This window comes from Berghia stephanieae, chromosome 11 (assembly GCF_034508935.2).
Source record: "Berghia stephanieae isolate SIO BIC M18660-M18661 chromosome 11, UCSD_Bste_1.3, whole genome shotgun sequence".
NCBI classification, from domain to species: domain Eukaryota; kingdom Metazoa; phylum Mollusca; class Gastropoda; order Nudibranchia; family Aeolidiidae; genus Berghia; species Berghia stephanieae.
In genome coordinates, this window is record NC_088370.1 from 21,268,203 (window position 1) to 21,288,584 (window position 20,382).

At 38.6% G+C, this 20,382-nt stretch overlaps 1 protein-coding gene across 1 annotated transcript in view; it reads left to right on the forward strand.

Moving 5' to 3' along the window:
- The first annotated feature begins 12,903 nt into the window (after positions 1 to 12,903).
- Positions 12,904 to 20,382, forward strand: part of LOC144956529 (gamma-tubulin complex component 5-like) — a 48,393-nt gene continuing 40,914 nt past the window's right edge. Inside the window, exons 1-5 of the mRNA XM_078887087.1 lie at positions 12,904 to 13,010; positions 16,821 to 16,891; positions 17,490 to 17,596; positions 19,439 to 19,550; positions 20,024 to 20,120. Coding sequence (XP_078743213.1) covers positions 16,826 to 16,891; positions 17,490 to 17,596; positions 19,439 to 19,550; positions 20,024 to 20,120 — 382 coding nt within the window. The 5' untranslated portion in view covers positions 12,904 to 13,010; positions 16,821 to 16,825. The remainder of the gene's footprint in view (positions 13,011 to 16,820; positions 16,892 to 17,489; positions 17,597 to 19,438; positions 19,551 to 20,023; positions 20,121 to 20,382) is intronic.

Genomic DNA, 20,382 nt, shown 5'->3' on the forward strand with positions numbered 1-20,382 from the left:
TTTAAATTCAATTTTCAGCATGGTATCTTAATCATCCCGAAATAATACCGTTTTGAGGCGATAGATCACAATTTTGATCAGCCTCTCTTCTTGTTTGGAATTCCCAGGGAGGGTGAGAGGTAAGGAGACCAAAGACGATTAAGATACGATCGGTGACACATACCCACACCGACACCCACACACACACCCACCCACCTACCCCACAAACACACACACACATACACACACACAAACAGAGAGAGAGATATAGGTAGATAGAGATAGATAGATAGATAGATAGATAGATAGATAGATAGATAGACAGAGAGAGAGACAGAGAGAGAGAGAGAGAGAGAGAGTGAGAGAGAGAGAGACAGAGAGAGAGAGACATATAGAGAGATAGATAAAGAGAAAGTGCGAGAGAGAAATATAGCGATAGAGATAGACAGATAGATAGATAGATAGAGAGAGAGAGAGAGAGAGAGAGAGAGAGAGAGAGAGAGAGAGAGAGAGAAATAGATGGCGATATAGATAGATAGATAGCGATAGAGATAGATAGAACAGGAATTTAAAAAAATAAGAAAGTATAATTCACTTTATTCACCCTGAGTGACGTCAACTTCGTTCTATCTATAGGCAGATTCTAAGGATTACGGGACGTAAAAGAGAGATTATGGATAATCTTTATTGACAACCAGCATTTTATATTTGACTAGAAAAGAAGATGCTTTCACTTTGTAACCCGAAGATTAATTACACAAAGTATGTATCCAATTTTCCAGAAGAGTTGTTTTACACTTCCAATGAGATTGGAACCAGTTTTTTGACATCGGACTTTTATTCCCTATTCAAGCTTCCATTCCATTTGACTACCGTCATTTAATTCTTCGAGCTTAAAGCGTCAACAAGTGCAATCATTATCCAGCATGGTACTATAATCTGTTAATATATAATGCTCACACTCATTCTGTAGTGTGGTGTCTTCTGTATGTCCTTACTTTTCTTAACCTAACCCTATAACTCATACCCTCTCTAGCCATCGATGTATGGCTCCACTGCCTTGTGGATACCTTCGGGAGGAGGAAAGGCTAAGGAGTAAACCTAACAGAAACCTGCATCCAAACTGATGCCAAACGTATCGCTGTGCGATCCTTTGGACCACACCAGGGAGGAAGAGAGGAAGGTTCTGGTTACTGGGCAGCCCAGGATCTCCACATACTCTGCCCAGGCCGGTGAAGAGTAACAACACGGAAGACAGCAGTCTACGAGTGATAAGTCCTTGCTCGATTGACGTAGAGTTGGACGCTACGGGTTGTCTTCGACGGTGGGAGGGATCATCGTAATCCTACTAATCAGCTACCGCCCGCCCCAAGCTGGGCAGCCCCCAGCCAGAAAGGTGTTGACCCGCCACGATCTGCCTGCTTCAGAGGGTGCCTGGAGCTTAGAGCTTGCAAGCTTGACAAGTGGATCGTTAAACTGTGTACCAGGCAAGCAAACGAAAAAGAAAACGAAGTCCCCAGCTCTTCGATTAGCAAGCTGGAATGTAAGAACTATGCGCTCAGGACTGACAGATGACCTTCAGGCCATGGACGATGCTCGAAAAACAGCAGTAATTGATCATGAACTTAACAGACTGAACATCGACATAGCAGCCTTGCAGGAAACGCGACTCCCAGAGAGGGGATCCCTGAAGGAGAAACACTTTACATTCTTCTGGCAAGGAAAAGGCACAGAAGACGTGAGGGAGCACGGTGTTGGATTTGCAGTACGCCATACATTGCTTCCTATGATCGAACCGCCAACCGACGGCACAGAGAGAATTTTAAAGCTGCGCCTGTCATCCATGCAGGGCTCGGTGAACCTTGTTTGCGTCTACGCCCCAACACTGCAAGCTTCGGTTGAAGTAAAGGACCAATTCTATGAGTCATTAGACGCCATTGTCAACAATATCCCAGAAGTGGAGCACATCTACCTTCTTGGCGACTTCAATGCGCGAGTTGGTGCCGACAGAGAATCATGGCCAACCGTTTTGGGGCACCACGGTATAGGAAAGATGAATGAGAATGGTCAGAGGCTTCTTGAACTCTGCTGCTATCGCAAACTATGCGTGACGAACACCTACTTCCAGAACAAGGCATGTCACAAGGTGTCATGGAGACATCCAAGGTCAAGACACTGGCATCAGCTGGACATGATCATCACTAAGCGCGATTCTCTTAACAATGTTTGCAACACCAGGTCCTATCAAAGCGCTGATTGCGACACAGATCACTCTTTGGTTGCCACAAGGGTGAAACTGTGTAACGAAATGCTTCCGTGTAGGCGTCAGTTTACGACAGGATGTACGTCGTCGTAGTATTAGTTGTTGTTGTTATTGTAATCCCTCCGGAACAACCCTTCTTTTGTTGATACAGGTCGTATCAGATCATGCACCTATGGCCCGGAAGTTTGAATTAAACTACGTAGTGTGGGTGTTATTGTGAGAAAGGCATCAATCTTGTTTTCTCCGTAAACTTATAAGCAAAGTAGGATCCCTGTATTCTACGGGAGTGACTTTGTTATGGTATGGCTTGATTGATATCTCGTAACTATGGGGCTGACGAATTTATTTATCCTTGATATGAGGATGTCCGGTATCAGGATGGGTTGTTGTTGTCCATGATTATGGAATCTGGGGGAGTTTTAAGGAATTTCAGATGTTTACGGATATGACTAACATCCGTTTGTGTGGGTAGAATTTTGCTTCGTTTGCTTGATTTTTGCCTATAAATGCCAGAGTTTTGAGCAGTTTCTTCAGACCACTCAGCGGAGTCTTTTAGGCTCATTGTCTCAAAAGAGACCACTCAGCGGAGTCTTTTAGGCTCATTGTCTCAAAAGAGACCAGACAGCGGAGTCTTTTAGGCTCATAGTCTCTAAGCGATAACCACAGCGGAGTCTTTTAGGCTCATTTGTTTAACTCTTGTGTAGAGTTGGATTAAAGTCTTGTGTAGACTTTGTAGTGCTCAAAGTTCGAGCTGAAACACGTTTTGTGTTAACTCTTGTGTAGAGTGTGATTTAAGTCTTGTGTAGACTTTGTGGTGCTCAAAGTTTGAGCTGAATCAAGTTGTGTTATAACTCTTGTGTAGAGTTTGATTAAAGTCTTGTGTAGACTTAATTTGTGATTTCAATAATCTGTTCGGCTCTGGTGAGATTTTGAATAATATGTTGTGATTACAATTATGATTGTGTTTTGATATCAATATCATAATATCACTTTAAATTTTGATTCTCAATTAATTAATCAGATAATGAAATTAATTGTGTAATATATTCTTGTTGTAAAGAAAATAAGCGTTTCTTGCTATAAAGCATTATTATTTCATATCTACAAAGTAAAGCAATATTAATCAACATTAATAAATTGATTTGTTAAAGTAAAATAATATTTACTCATTTAAAGTAAACATATTGAGTGAGTTCGAATATAGATAGAGTTATATTCGTATGATTATCATATTATAACAAAATCATTTTCTTCTCTTTAAAGTGAATGAGCCGTTGGAGGCTGGGCTTTAACAAGCCAACTATAGGCTATACGCTCATAGCTTGACACTAATAGAAACTGAACATTTGCCTGTTTTATAAGTTACCTGTGAAGAACCATTTGCTTATTTTAATATCAGAACATTGAGAAACAATTGATCTGTTTATGAATACTGTGAAATCAGAACAATTTCAAGAAGAGACAAATTAACAATATTAGAACAACCTTACAGTTTTTGTTGAATATCAAGGACACTCTTTTGGCTTTCTTCTACACGTCTGGATTGTGTTTAGTTAGTTAGTTAATTATTAGTTGCCTGTATGACTGTGATGGTTGCAACCTATCTGTGAGATTGTCTGATGTGGTAGCGGTTTGGTAAAGTATTGATAATTAATTGATTTAATTATATATTTTCATATCGCTTTCATATCATATTCATCATTACACATCTCCATCAATTTGTCATCCATCTATTTGATTTCATACTTATTACATCTATCATTTCATCTTCATATCTCATAATATCTTTGTTATATTTTAATAAAATATATCTTCATTTAGCTTCAAAACCGTTATCAACGTATTGCGTTTGGTTATTGATCGGTGTCGTAGCTTGAATATAGCACACATAAACAAGGTTGCAAACTACGCTACATAAGCATACGGTTTACGTGCGCACTTTGTGACATAATTTGGTGTCAGAAGTGGGATTCTTATTGTTGTGCATTCAAGAGACATCGCGACCAAATAATTGTTGAGACAGGTTAGGGAGTTGTTTCAAACTTGAGATAGATACTATCTTTGAGCTTAAAGCAAATTGGTATCCATTTAATGGTTATAAGACTGTCATTATACGCAAGGTGTAATGCAAGTTATTCTGGTAATTTTCACTTGTTCGGTTATACGTTGTCAGTCATCTGTCATAGTGATACGGATCACTGACTTAGCGCGAAAGCGGTACTCGCGCTGTAAAGCCTCCATTGTCCCCCCTCTCCCTTTTGTAAGGAACGAAGGTGGTTGTTGGGGTAATTTGATTCCGTGTAGGAATCTGGGAGAATATTGTGTTGGTCCCGTGTGAGGATCTGTATTAAATCATTTGTTCTGACTTTCTATGCACATATAGTAAGTCAAGGTATTGATTCTGTGTAAGAATCTGGGTGAAGATATTTTGTTGATTCTGAGAGAGAATCTGGGTGAAGATATTTTATTGATTCTAAGAAAGAATCTGGGTGAAGATATTTTGTTGATTCTAAGAAAGAATCTGGGTGAGGATGTTTTGTTGATTCTAAGAGAGAATCTGGGTGAAGATATTTTGTTGATTCTAAGGAAGAATCTGGGTGAAGACATTTTGTTGATTCTGTGTAAGAATCTGGGTGAAGATATTTTGTTGATTCTAAGAAAGAATCTGGGTGAAGATATTTTGTTGATTCTAAGAGAGAATCTGGGTGAAGATATTTTGTTGATTCTAAGAGAGAATCTGGGTGAAGATATTTTGTTGATTCTAAGAAAGAATCTGGGTGAAGATATTTTGTTGATTCTGAGAAAGAATCTGGGTGAAGTTATTTTGTTGATTCTGAGAAAGAATCTGGGTGAAGATAGTTTTTATGATTCCGTGTGGGGAATCTGGGTGAAGCTATTTTGTTGATTCCGTGTGAGGAATCTGGGTGAAGCTATTGTGTTGATTCCGTGTGGGGAATCTGGGTGAAGCGTTGGTTCCGTGTGAGGACCTGTATTAAATCAATTGTTTTGACTCTAATATACGTCTATATTAAGTCAATGTTTTGATTCTGTGTAGGAATCTGGGTGAAGCGTTGGTTCTGTGTTAGGACCTGTAGTAAATTTGTTTTGATTCTATATTTGAGTCTATATATAGATCAATGTTGAATTCCGTGTAGGAATCGGTATTAATTGCCTGTTTTGAATCTGTTTTGGGATCTATATTGACCGCATATCGTTAATAAGGTTACTTGTAATACCACTTTATTCTACGTGAAAGTAACATTTACGGCAACAGTGTCGATAAACATATTGAAGTTTGTTTATTTGAATTTGAATTGGTTTGATTAATTGTCCTAGAGATGGATGTGGAAAGATTAATTAAACCTGGAGAAAAATTGGAGTTAAGGGTGAAGATCTCCGTGCTTGGGTGACAGCCCAGTTACAAGAAGATGAAGAGAGAAAAGAGAAGGAGAGAGAACGTGCCAAAGAAGAGGAGGAGATAAGCAGAGCACGAGCTCAAAGGCAAGAAGCTCTGATGGAGAAAGAGCTTGAACTGCTTAGGTTAAAGTCGGAGTGTCAGGCTTCCTCCAACAACGACAGTATGACAAGTGACATTCGATCATTTACTCATGCTCCCACTGTTAAGAGTCCTCGACTTCCATGTTTTGACGAAAACAAGGATCATGAACCACCGAAATGCATGACACACGGCAAGGTGGAGTTGAAGTGTGGATGTGTGATGCCGATGTTGTCTGTTGAAGGAAGGGACAACCATGAGCCCAAATAATTGTCGAGATCGATGTGATCTTGAGGCATTTCGATGATCTAACTAAATGTTGTACCAAATTTAGTCTTAGGGGGAGATATGTAACGAAATGCTTCCGTGTAGGCGTCAGTTTACGACAGGATGTACGTCGTCGTAGTATTAGTTGTTGTTGTTATTGTAATCCCTCCGGAACAACCCTTCTTTTGTTGATACAGGTCGTATCAGATCATGCACCTATGGCCCGGAAGTTTGAATTAAACTACGTAGTGTGGGTGTTATTGTGAGAAAGGCATCAATCTTGTTTTCTCCGTAAACTTATAAGCAAAGTAGGATCCCTGTATTCTACGGGAGTGACTTTGTTATGGTATGGCTTGATTGATATCTCGTAACTATGGGGCTGACGAATTTATTTATCCTTGATATGAGGATGTCCGGTATCAGGATGGGTTGTTGTTGTCCATGATTATGGAATCTGGGGGAGTTTTAAGGAATTTCAGATGTTTACGGATATGACTAACATCCGTTTGTGTGGGTAGAATTTTGCTTCGTTTGCTTGATTTTTGCCTATAAATGCCAGAGTTTTGAGCAGTTTCTTCAGACCACTCAGCGGAGTCTTTTAGGCTCATTGTCTCAAAAGAGACCACTCAGCGGAGTCTTTTAGGCTCATTGTCTCAAAAGAGACCAGACAGCGGAGTCTTTTAGGCTCATAGTCTCTAAGCGATAACCACAGCGGAGTCTTTTAGGCTCATTTGTTTAACTCTTGTGTAGAGTTGGATTAAAGTCTTGTGTAGACTTTGTAGTGCTCAAAGTTCGAGCTGAAACACGTTTTGTGTTAACTCTTGTGTAGAGTGTGATTTAAGTCTTGTGTAGACTTTGTGGTGCTCAAAGTTTGAGCTGAATCAAGTTGTGTTATAACTCTTGTGTAGAGTTTGATTAAAGTCTTGTGTAGACTTAATTTGTGATTTCAATAATCCGTTCGGCTCTGGTGAGATTTTGAATAATATGTTGTGATTACAATTATGATTGTGTTTTGATATCAATATCATAATATCACTTTAAATTTTGATTCTCAATTAATTAATCAGATAATGAAATTAATTGTGTAATATATTCTTGTTGTAAAGAAAATAAGCGTTTCTTGCTATAAAGCATTATTATTTCATATCTACAAAGTAAAGCAATATTAATCAACATTAATAAATTGATTTGTTAAAGTAAAATAATATTTACTCATTTAAAGTAAACATATTGAGTGAGTTCGAATATAGATAGAGTTATATTCGTATGATTATCATATTATAACAAAATCATTTTCTTTCTTTAAAGTGAATGAGCCGTTGGAGGCTGGGCTTTAACAAGCCAACTATAGGCTATACGCTCATAGCTTGACACTAATAGAAACTGAACATTTGCCTGTTTTATAAGTTACCTGTGAAGAACCATTTGCTTATTTTAATATCAGAACATTGAGAAACAATTGATCTGTTTATGAATACTGTGAAATCAGAACAATTTCAAGAAGAGACAAATTAACAATATTAGAACAACCTTACAGTTTTTGTTGAATATCAAGGACACTCTTTTGGCTTTCTTCTACACGTCTGGATTGTGTTTAGTTAGTTAGTTAATTATTAGTTGCCTGTATGACTGTGATGGTTGCAACCTATCTGTGAGATTGTCTGATGTGGTAGCGGTTTGGTAAAGTATTGATAATTAATTGATTTAATTATATATTTTCATATCGCTTTCATATCATATTCATCATTACACATCTCCATCAATTTGTCATCCATCTATTTGATTTCATACTTATTACATCTATCATTTCATCTTCATATCTCATAATATCTTTGTTATATTTTAATAAAATATATCTTCATTTAGCTTCAAAACCGTTATCAACGTATTGCGTTTGGTTATTGATCGGTGTCGTAGCTTGAATATAGCACACATAAACAAGGTTGCAAACTGCGCTACATAAGCATACGGTTTACGTGCGCACTTTGTGACAAACTGACACCAAAGAAACTTCATCACTCAAAGAGAAAATGCCAGCCCAGGATCAATATCAGCAAGACAGCTTACCGGGAAAAGAATATAGAGTTCAACGAGCAACTTGAGAAGAATCTCGACACAGCTCATAGAAAAGCAGAACAAAACGCACAGGACAGCTGGAACTCTCTTAGAAACGCCATCTACAGCACTGCAGTACTGACATACGGCAAAAAGGAGCACAGGAACAATGATTGGTTTGAAGCCAATATTACTGAGATGGAGCCAGTCATTGATGCCAAGCGCAGCGCACTTGTCAGCTATAAACAAAAACCAAGTCAGAGGAACCTACAGGCGTTGCGAGCTGCACGCAGCAAAGCACAGCAAACAGCACGACGTTGCGCCAATAACTACTGGCTTCAGTTGTCGGACAACATCCAGCAAGCGTCTGACAGTGGCAACATAAGAGCCATGTATGAGGGCATCAAACAGGCGACAGACAAATCTACAAAGAAAACTGCGCCTATTAAATCCAAGACAGGGGAAGCCATCACAGACAAGGACAAGCAGATGGGAAGATGGGTAGAGCACTACTTGGAACTCTACGCCAGAGAAAACTCTGTCACCCAAAAAGTGTTAGACGCAATTGAAGAACTGTCAGTACTGGAAGAACTAGACGCAGAACCAATTATGGAGGAGCTCAGCAAAGCAATCGATGCTTTGGCCTGTGGCAGAGCACCCGGTGACGACAACATTCCACCCGAAATCATCAATAAATGTGGAAAGCCAGCCCTCTTGGAACCACTACATAAACTCCTATGTCTTTGCTGGAGAGAAGGCAAGGTACCCCAGGATATGCGCGATGCCAAGATTATCACCCTCTACAAAAACAAGGGAGACCGTAGTGACTGTAATAACTATAGGGGAATCTCTCTACTGAGCATTGTGGGTAAAGTCTTTGCGCGCGTTGTCCTCGCTCGACTGCAAATCCTCGCCGAACGTATCTACCCAGAGTCGCAGTGTGGCTTCAGAGCCAAGAGGTCGACAGTGGACATGATCTTCTCAGTACGTCAACTTCAGGAGAAATGCAGAGAACAGCAGATGCCCCTCTACGTTGCATTTATTGACCTGACAAAGGCATTTGACCTTGTAAGCAGGAAGGGCCTTTTCCAGCTGCTAAAGAAGATTGGCTGTTCTCCTCAGCAGCTTAGCATCATTGCCTCATTCCACGACGACATGAAGGGCACCATTAGCTACGACGGTGGAGCCTCTGAACCCTTCCCCATGCGCAGCGGAGTGAAACAAGGCTGTGTCCTCGCACCGACTTTGTTTGGTATATTTTTCTCCTTACTGCTGAAGTTTGCATTCAAAGAGTCCCCAGAAGGAGTCCACTTACACACCAGAAGTGATGGGAAGCTGTTCAATCTGGCACGGCTGAGAGCAAAGACCAAGGTTCGCACAGTCCTCATAAGGGAAATGCTATTTGCAGATGATGCAGCTCTATGCGCGCATACCGAGGAAGACCTCCAGCGGCTGATGGACAGGTTTTCCCACGCATGCAGGGAATTCGGGCTGACGATCAGCATCAAGAAAACAAATGTAATGTGTCAGGATGTCCCCTCTATACCAGCAATTTACATTGACAACGAGGAGCTAGAAGTCACTGATCACTTCACATACCTGGGCACAACCATCACCAGCAACCTCTCACTCGATGCAGAATTAGATAAGCGCATCGCCAAAGCTGCCGCTGTCATGGCACAACTGAGCAAGGGAGTGTGGACCAACAACCAACTCACTTTGAATACCAAACTCAGAGTATACCAGGCATCTGTACTCAGTAGCCTACTGTATGGCAGTGAATCCTGGACAACATATGCCAGACAGGAGAACCGCCTGGAAAACTTCCACATTCGCTGTCTACGACGAATTCTCGGCATCAGGTGGCAGGATAGACTCACTAACAATGCAGTGTTAGAAAGAGCGAACTCCCTCAGTATGCATCTCATGCTCTGCCAGCGACGTTTGCGATGGCTTGGTCACGTACACAGGATGGACGATGGACGCATACCCAAAGACATCATGTACGGTGAACTAGCTTCTGGACGGCGACCAACTGGCCGTCCAGCTCTGCGCTTCTATGATGTCTGCAAACGAGACATGAAATTGACAGGCATCGACTCAAACACCTGGGAGTCGCTTGCTGACGACCGCAACGGCTGGAGATATGCGGTGATGGAGGGAGTGAAGAGAGGTGAGGAGAGGAGAAAGATGAAGTTTGAGGAGAGGAGAGCAAGGAGGAAAGAGAGGCAGCAGATCCAAATACCAAACACACAGTCAAACTATGTGTGCAACAACTGCGGTAGAGACTGCCATGCAAGGATTGGTCTGCTGAGTCACACCCGTCGTTGCTCTCAACAAGACTGATGAGACTAAAGCCATACAGGGCGCAAATCATCGTCTCTTGAGACGGAAGGATGCCTACTATATAATGCCAAATTTTAATCGATGTTGATGCCAATCTCACTCAAATCGTGACGTGATGTTAAGGATAATCACACTGCAATTAATGGCGGGATTAAGAACCTCTCACGTTGTCAACTATGACATGTTATAAAGTTTATCTTACAGATATTATGATGATAATTATAAATAATATCATTTCGACGGGGGGGGGGGGGGGGGGGGGGGGGGGAGAGAGAGAGAGAGAGAGAGAGAGTGTGTGTGTGTGTGAGAGAGATAGAGAGAGTGTGTGTGTGTGTGTGTGTGTGTGTGAGAGAGAGAGAGAGAGAGAGAGAGAGAGAGAGAATAGACATGTTATTGAGTTTTTTTGTATTCGTGGATAGCTCACACGGTAGAGCCACGCTCTCACCTGCCAGGCGGAGTTGTCGTACCAATAAGGTCGCAGGTTCAAACCCCACCACCGCCGCGAAAATTTTTTTAATTCTCTATTGTCTTCTGGCACTTTTCTACTCACTTCATATCTTGTTGTTACCAACATAAGTGCCTGCTCCACTCACTTTTCTGAATTAAAAATTCACCCATATACCGGAGCATACTCAATGTCTCAATCGTTTCTATGTTATATGTTTGTGTTGAGAATATTGGCTATAAAGCTTAACTGCTGGTCAAAAATAACTTCGCGATGGTTGTGCGCGAGCGAGCCTGCGATATCCAAGAAGTGGGTGAGAGAGGGCTCTAGAAATATGACTTGGGTTTGAAACGAATATTGTTTGTATTCGTGGAAAGCTCACACGGTAGAGCCACGCTCTCACCTGCCAGGCGGAGGAGTTGTCGTACCAATAAGGTCGCAGGTTCAAACCCCACCACCGCCGCGAAAATTTTTTTTATTCTCTATTGTCTTCTGGCACTTTTCTACTCACTTCATATCTTGTTGTTACCAACAGACATGTTATAAAGCGTCGACACACACACACATCCCAACTATGCCATTATCACCTGGGCAATTAATCATAACACCCGACAAAATGACATCATCGCATGAAAACGGTATTACTGTCGGGATGGCTAATAGGCTGAAAATTGAATTTACATAAAAAATATATCAGACTTGAGTTGAAGTTATTGATGCTATGCGTTTAGGTAAAATACTCACAGTAACCGCCAGCCAAATTAAACATACCAACACACAAAATTGTGTGTAACCTTTAACGTTTATAATATAATCTGATTGATATATTGTACTGATACGTCAACTTCGTTCCTTCTATATTATGTTTTATTGAGGAGAATGAATAGAATTATAGATCACTAAAAATCAAACTTTCATTTCTGCTATCAGTTTGGCTTTCACTTGACCATTCAGCGTTTATTTTCATCCCAACATTATATCGTTCGTTCCATGACCATCGACAACAAACATGGCGTAATGAGGAAGTACCAGAGCCAATTTTAAAACATGCATGTGAACATCCGAACTCGCTTATGGGCCTCATTTAACATTGTTATAATGGACAATATTTTGCGTCATTTTTTTTTTCTTTTTGAGATTTCCATTACAACAATGAGCCCATAAGGAATTGGGTTATCAGACCTGGAAATAAATGCACGTCGGTTTGGGCCAACTGATCGTTTCTTTTACCCTCATCATTCTTACTAGACTCACCATAATAGATAAATGAAAAGATAAATGAATAAATGATCTGAATATTCATATGAAGACATAAAGGCGTCGACAGCTCGATGGTAAAGTCTTCTCTGGTGACAAAATCAAGCGATGTCGAGCACTGTCAATCAAACGGATGGGTATTATTTATAATAAACGCCCCGGTGTTGTGTTCTTCGTTAGAGTACTTTACACATACATACTAACCCACTCGACTCAAGTGTGATGAGTACCTGATTATACCTACGGGAGTGCCATTTCAAATGTGTTAAAGAGATGCACGTCTAAAGGTCGTTTCTGAAAACAGTTACTAACTGATTTATTTATCGGCCTACATCAGCGTCAGAATGTTTTAATTCCGATATTTTGGAAGATGAATTTTTGAGATAAATAAATCCATTCAAAATTGAAAGAAAGTCCTGTGTTTTTAATTTTCATAAAACTGATATAATTTCACACAGAATTTACCCCGCGGATAAGTTGTCTTTGGAGGATATATTACAAATATGACTTTTACGGGCAGCTTGCACTGCGTGCAGCTACCAGAGGGAATATACGAATCATTTTAAAGCTTGATCATGGTAAATCCGTAAATGCTTTATGAATTCCATATTCGAAAACATTCCCGTTGTATCTTTCTTTCATTTTTGAATTTATTTTATTTCATTATTTATTATTTAAAAGGCGCTTTTACCGCGTTGGCTATTGAAAATCATGTGAAAGTCTATGGACTCACGTAAATTCTCAAGTCGCTCTTCCTTTTGAAAACCAGAAAAAGTCATAAAGCGACCAGAGCAACAAGAAACAAGATTTAAACTGTTGAACTTCGTTCAGTTCTATCGTTCAGAAAACAAAAACAAAACAAAACCGTGGAACACACATCGCAAGACTTTCTGTTTCTGGATGTGAGACTTCCTAACTGATTGGTCTGTTGATGACAGAAGAGATTGATATCTGGGTGCCATGCCGATATTGCTGGCTTGCCTCGGCAAGTTACTAGAGAGGTGCGCCGGTGTTACCAATACTTAGCTTCCATACCAGGTCAATCATTCGTTTGGACAGAAAAAACAAATAAAAAACTTACCGCTTACCGTCAAAAGCAGTTTAGATTTGAAGATGCATTTGTTTTCTATCAAAAAACATTCGGTACTGGACAATCCTAGATGAATTTCAAAAGTTGTGTTTGAAATTATATCCTAATTTTTTTTTCATGATTCATTCCTCGCGAAATCGTGTGGGTTTACGTCTGTTACTGTTACCTACGTCTGGTGCCGTGCAAACAAAACAAAGGTTTTTAAAAAAGTTTATTGAGAAAAATATACGGAAAAAAGTGTCCCTAGATAGGTATGCAATTTGGTGCCTTAGTGCAGTAAAAATTGGTGCGCAAAATTAGTTCGTAGCGGATGCGAGACTCTGTGTGTGTTTGTGTGTGTGTGTGTGTCTGCGCGTGTGTGTCTGCGCGTGTGTGTGTATGTGTGTGTGTGTGTGTGTCTCTTTCTTTTTTTTGGGGGGGGGTGCCTACGTACACGGTAACGGGGCATCTAGCCTCAGGATCTATGTTCACGTAAACTGGCCTACCGTTGCAACACAAGCAATAGATGGTCCTCGCTGTCGTGACTGCGCGCGCTCGTGTGTGTGTGTGTGTGTGTGTGCGTGTGTGTGTGTGAGTTATTTTTTTAAAAAATCAAAACAATTTCAACCATTAATGGCGAGATTCGATCTTACACTCCCCAAACTCCAGATCTTAGTCTTAATGTTATCATTAAAAGACAAGCTTTGGGATTTATAGTTTAATTGAAGCCCGAGTCTAAATATACTCTTACTACTGCTCTCTTGGTGGAAACGATTTATTCCGCATAAGCAATCTGCAGAAAAAAATCAGTGTCACAGTCAAAAGATTAAAATTTCACGAAGTACGCTCCGTGAACACCGCTGTAACATTCCTTTGATCTACGTCATCAGGCAACCCGTTGTTTCTTTCATTTTTTCCCATTCCCCTTACTATCCCATCCCCCATCTCTCTCTCTCTCTCTCTCTCTCTCTCTCTCTCTCTCTCTCTCTCTCTCTCTCTCTCTCTCTTCTTCTCTCTCTCTCTTATCATAGTGTTATCCCTTCCCCTTCCCATCTCAATGTAAAATGAAAGCGTTCTGCTGTTTGCAGATACATGTATGATTGTTTTGTTTTTTCTCTCTCACTCGGCTAGGATTAAAAACCAAGACATCAGGTAATGGGTGTCTAATGCCAAAGTATAGATTCTCTCTTTGGCCAATTTAGTCACGCATGTGGCAGCCGAGCTATTTATTATGTTCTGCCTATAACACACAATAAGTGGGATTTTGGGGTGGGTACGAAAGAAATCAAGGTCATAAGTAACCGTGCACAAGAGCTGTATCGGGAATTGGTTTCTGGGGGTCTTGCAAATACCAAATAAATATTTTATGGAAAGCTCTTTCGAACTCCAAGACGTCTGGTTTGTTTTGCTATCTTGGAACAAACGAAACAGAGATGTCTTGATGTGTGACCTAGTTGTCTGATTTTGTGACCTGGATGTAAGGTTTTGTGACCTAGATGTATCCTTTTGTGTGTGCAAGCCATGCGGGTAAGTACAGCGATAGCTTGTCAGTTGAGGAAAAAAAATGAAGAAGCAGCGTATCCGCATTTGAAAAACAAAACAAAAAAACCTGAAAAAAACAAAACAACTTAACCTTTTAAAGGCGAATATTAATCTTACTTGGACCAAAAATAAAATCTTACCGTTTTCATCAAAAGACAAAAAACAAATTACAATTTAAAAACTTGAGCTTTTATATAGGGCAATATCTACCCAACGTGCTCAAAGCGCTTTTTATCAATATTCTTACTGCTCTTATGGTGGAAACGTTTTTTTTTCTGCGATTAGAAAATAATATAAATGAAGACTATTATTTGAAAACAAAAAAATCAGTGTCACTGGCAAAGGGTTAATTGCAGTACTCCTGCATCCTGTGAGACTCCTACAGCACTTGCTACTCATAAAAAAGGAAATAGCAATCAACAATACTAAGGTGAAAAAAAAAGAAGAAAAAAAAAGGTGGGGGGGGGGGGGGGAGCAAACCCAGTAGCAATGCAACCTTTTCGCGGCGAAATTCGATCTTTGACCTAACACCAAATCTTCTATCATCAAAAGACAAGTAACGGCAAAACGATTATAGACAATTGAAGTCCGAGTTGCGATAGTCTGACTGCTCTCTGGTGGAAACGCTGTATTCCCGTTAACAATAATAAAGATAAAAGCAAACTATTATCTAAAAGCAAAAAATTAGCTTCGCTGTTAAGGGGTTGAGAACACCTGCAACTGCCAGCATCCTTGAGATGCTCTACGTCACCAAGGTCACCAAGCGACATGTCTCCCTTTCGTCTGCATGCACCCCCCCCCCCCCTCCACTCTTTCAAGGTGGTGGTGGCGGCGGATAAAAAAGGCCTTTTTTCTTTCATTCAATCAACTTGACTGCTGTTGGACCCTAGGCCTCTCTACAAGAACAAGAAATAATACTCACTTTTTCTCTGCTCCAACGAAAATATCTACCCCCTACCGGTCTAATTATTTGTAGCAGACGACAAATTTCTCAAAACGGTCACGTGACACTGTAAAAACAACACAGGAAGTCCATGAAAGCTTATTTACGGCATTTCCTTTGAACCGTGTAAACAACAAAATTTCGTTTTCATTCGACTCAACGGGTCAGATTGGCCGGTATTTTTTTAACGAACTAAAGTTCTGAAAAATCAAAATGTTTCTTGGAAAGTTGAGAGATGCTAGTTTTTGAAACAGAGGTAGGTTTTTAAAAAAAATCTTTATATTTTACGTGAATGCATGCTCAAGGCGAGTTGGACGTTCAGCGGAGGTTAGTAGGCCAAAGGCCCACCTCTCTACACAATATGCGTCGACATTCATTTGGATGTCATGACCGAATGGTTAAGTCATCTGCTTTAGACTTATTAGACTTTGAAGTTGAAGGCTTGTCAGAATCGATGTTGTGGGTTCGAATCCTGGTTCCACCCCCCTTCTTTTTTTGTCTCTTTCTTAGAGCGTTGCAAATGATAAATGTCCCTCCACCCCTCCCCCCATCCTTTTTTCTCTTTTAAATCTTTTTCTCTTGTCTTTTGGTTCCACTTAATCTCAAAAAGTATATATACTAAACGAATAAATAATTAAAAAACAAGCAAACAAAAACATTCAGAGGGCAGTCAATGGTCAGATAGAAAAAAAATAAATTAAAAAATTAAAATATTCATTCTCAGAAAGCACGTAAAGGGCTGCTTGTGTCTTCCAATATATTGCCAATGAATGCAACTTTTAGTTATTTTTTTGCATGGGAAAGAGAATAAACACACCATTACTATAAACATTTTAAAGTTTGAATCATATTTTATTGCAAACGGTGAAAAGATCAAAGGAATTCAGCATTGTGAGAAAACTGTTTGGTCTATCACTATCGGTATTCAAAATTAAAATAAGCCTGCATGCAAAAGATCAGGTCACCACATTTAGTAACTTTTGAGCAATTTGGGATATTCCGTGCGCATGGGACCTGGAATGGACTATAGGTATTAATTATTATTATTATTATTATTATTATTATTATTATTATTATTATTATTATTATTATTATTATGATGTTATTTATTTTCTTTTAATTTATTCAATAAAAATATATTTAATTCATCTTTTACAGTCACAATGAATCGTAAGGAAGAAATCAATAAGGATATGCGTGCATTGATAAAGTGTGTGACCGGTTTAGATGTGAGTATGTGTTTGTGATACTACTTCTGTTGCCGTTTTGCTACTACTACTACTACTACTACTACTACTACTACTACTACTACTACTACTACTACTACTACTACTACTACTACTACTACTACTACTTCTTCCACTACTACTACTACTATTATTCATCAATAAATTCATTCAGAACTAGAGGCTACTAATTTTTTAAAAAGTCGAAATTTTATTCAGACTTGGCCCCTCTGGATTAAGTTGTTTTTTAGACTACGACTGCTACTACTACTACTACTACTACTACTACTACTACTACTACTACTACTACTACTACTACTACTACTACTACTACTACTACTACTACTACTACTACTACTACTACTACTACTACTACTACCACTACTACTACTACTACTACTACTACTACTACTACTACTACTACTACTGCTAACTACTACCACACTACACTACTACTACTACTACTACTACTACTACTACTACTACTACTACTACTACTACTACTACTACTACTACTACTACTACTGCTACTACTACTATGGCTACTACTACTTCTGTCACTAATTTAAAAAAAAATACCTTGTTTTATTTTTATTTTCAGCCAAGGGATGAAAACTTCAAACTTTGTGTTGACTTTGCAGACTCAAACTTCAGATATCACAGATTTCTTAGCCCAGACAGTCATAAGATTGAAAGGGCAATTGAGGGGTTTGTATTAATAAAAGATAAACTGCTTGGTTTTTTTAATTAACCCCCCCCCCCCTCCCGACTTGAGCTTTTATAGAATGCAATATCCTTTAAATGTGCTAAAAGTTCTTTACAAGGGGGCCTAGCTGATGACAGGAATATTTAACATATTGGATGAGACACGACTCCTGGTAGGGGATATTACAGTTTGTTTAAGGATGGAGACCACTGTTAATTACCAGGTACTTATTTTACACCTGAGTATGATGAGAGAATGTGAGTTAAGAGTAAGAGCCTTTTCCCAAGGACTCAATTATTCACTTCTAAGAACAAGACTCAAACCCTGGATCTTCCGATCCAAAGGTGAATGTTATGCTACCCGACCACATGGCTGCAAAAGCTGCTAAAAGCTGTGGTCTTTAAAAAATAATGAACAAAAAGAATATAGCAGTTTTCTTACAGAAGAAAAAAGACAACTGAACATCGAACGTTTTGGGCTCAAACCCCATCTTCAACCAGGAACAAAAACGGTTAATATCATTTTGAAGAATAAGAATTCCTTATAAACTTCATTGTTTTAAAGGTCAAAATGCTGGGTGGGGTTCCTGACCTCCCATAGTGGGCAGGGAGGTACATACTGTCTTCTGTCACCCTATATCTGTTTTCCAACTTGCTTTCTTTCTTTGTCTTGGAATGAGATTACTTGGTTTTGTCCTGGCTCTGGCCGGATACCCTGGCTGAGAGGGAAACAGTCAAATGCGTAGTTATTGTTTTGGGAGATGATATTTTTTTCATTGTAAATCACCTCACCGTTATGTATTATTATATTTGTTATTTTTGTATTATGTATAATGTAAGCATTTGAGTGTATTCCTCTTTGTTGGGTTTTGTGCTTGTGTCCGGATGAGACTTATAGGTGATCTCAAACTAAGTACATTGGTGGTATGCTCTTGGAATCTACATCTGATCCCTATTTGTTCCCAGTTCCCCTTTGTCTTACTTTCTCTTGGGTGCTTTTATTGTAATTCTAGAACTTTTTACTATCCCATTTTCTTCCTTTTTACTGGTGCTGATATAACCTAAATGGGTTGCAAGCGCCGTAAAACCCTTAAAAACAAAGGTCAAAATGAAATGCATGCACCTGCCCTCGTATATTTATCCTCTTATATTGAGCTATTGCAAGAAACAACAACAATAAGAGCATTAACAACAACAACAATGATAATAATAATAATAATAATAATGATAATAATAATAATAATAATGATAATAATAATAATGATAATAATAATAATAATAATAATAATAATAATAATAATGATAATAGTAATAATAATGATAATAATATTAATAATAATATTAATAATAATAGTAATAATATAATAATAATTAATAATAATATAATAATAATAATAATAATAATAATAATAATAATAATGATAATAATGATATAATGATAATAATGATAATAATGATAATAATGATAATAATGATAATAATGATAATAATGATAATAATAATAATAATAATAATAATAATAATAATAATAATAATAATTATAATAATACATTTTGTGATGACTTTCTTGTCTTTTAAGCCTTTAACTTCATTTGAAGCATAGGCCACCAATGATGCTTCGCCATTTGATTCTTCCTTGGGTTGTCTTCTCCACCTTCTTCCAAGTGTAACCGCCTCTCCTTTCTTCCTCCACCGTGCTTCTTCACCAACTAATTCCTGGCCTCCCTTGTCTTCTTCCTCCTTGGGAATTCCATGTGAGAGTCTGTCTTGTGATGTTGCAGGCATATTTATTGTTAATTGACTTTCTTGAATATCGGTTAAAGTGACATTTATTGTATTCCCTAGATTGTGTGAGAAATTCCGCGTTCATTCTCAACTGTCAAAAGCTGATGATTTAAAAGAGTTGGCCGGCCAGTTTCTTGACCAGGAAGGTCTTGAAGGAAGGGAGCATGGTAGAGTAAGTAGAATATACAATATAAAATTTTTATCATTTAACGTTAGCTTTGTATAGAGCTTTTTTACAAATTCCTTTTTCCTTTTTTAATTATTCCCTCTTCAATTTTCATTTGAATCCTTACATACAGAGATGACTTATTTACCTTTTCACTTTACGTCATTTTTATTTTTTGATCTTTGTTTAGAACTTACAATTTTAGATGCTGAAAAAGCAGAGATGTGACTAGTATAACTGTTTACTTGAAACATCTTCCATACACACAGCATGTAGTTTACTCAAAACATTGCATACACACATGCAACCCACAAAAAATTGCCGAAAATTGTCTGCAATCGGCACTTGCAAGCACATGACCTACCTCTCTTTTTGAGTCATGCACATTCACAGCACTAATACTCAACACTGAATTGATTAGCTTATATGAAGAAAAAAATAAATTATACATACCGTATTCTGGTTTATTTTTACTCTAGACCAACACTCACTACGCCTTGCTGTCCTTGCTGATTGAGTTATCAGAGAACCCTACAGGTAGTACTTTCAAGAAAACAGTGCGTGTTGAGAAAAAAGGTATGTGGACCTTTTGTTGGTAGTATTTTGGATACTGTAGTCTATACATTTCATTATGTTGCATTTTCTTGTGCAACATTTTCAGTTTTTTACCTCTTTCATTAAAGTTAAAATGGTAAGGAATATGAGATTTTTAGTCTTCGCTAATTCAGTCCTACTCTGAGTGGTGCATAGTTGAGTCTTTGGAAAAGGCTCTTGAAAAAAAAAATCAAAACAAAACAAAAAAAAACCCCCAAAAATTGATTGAGCTTTTATATAGCAC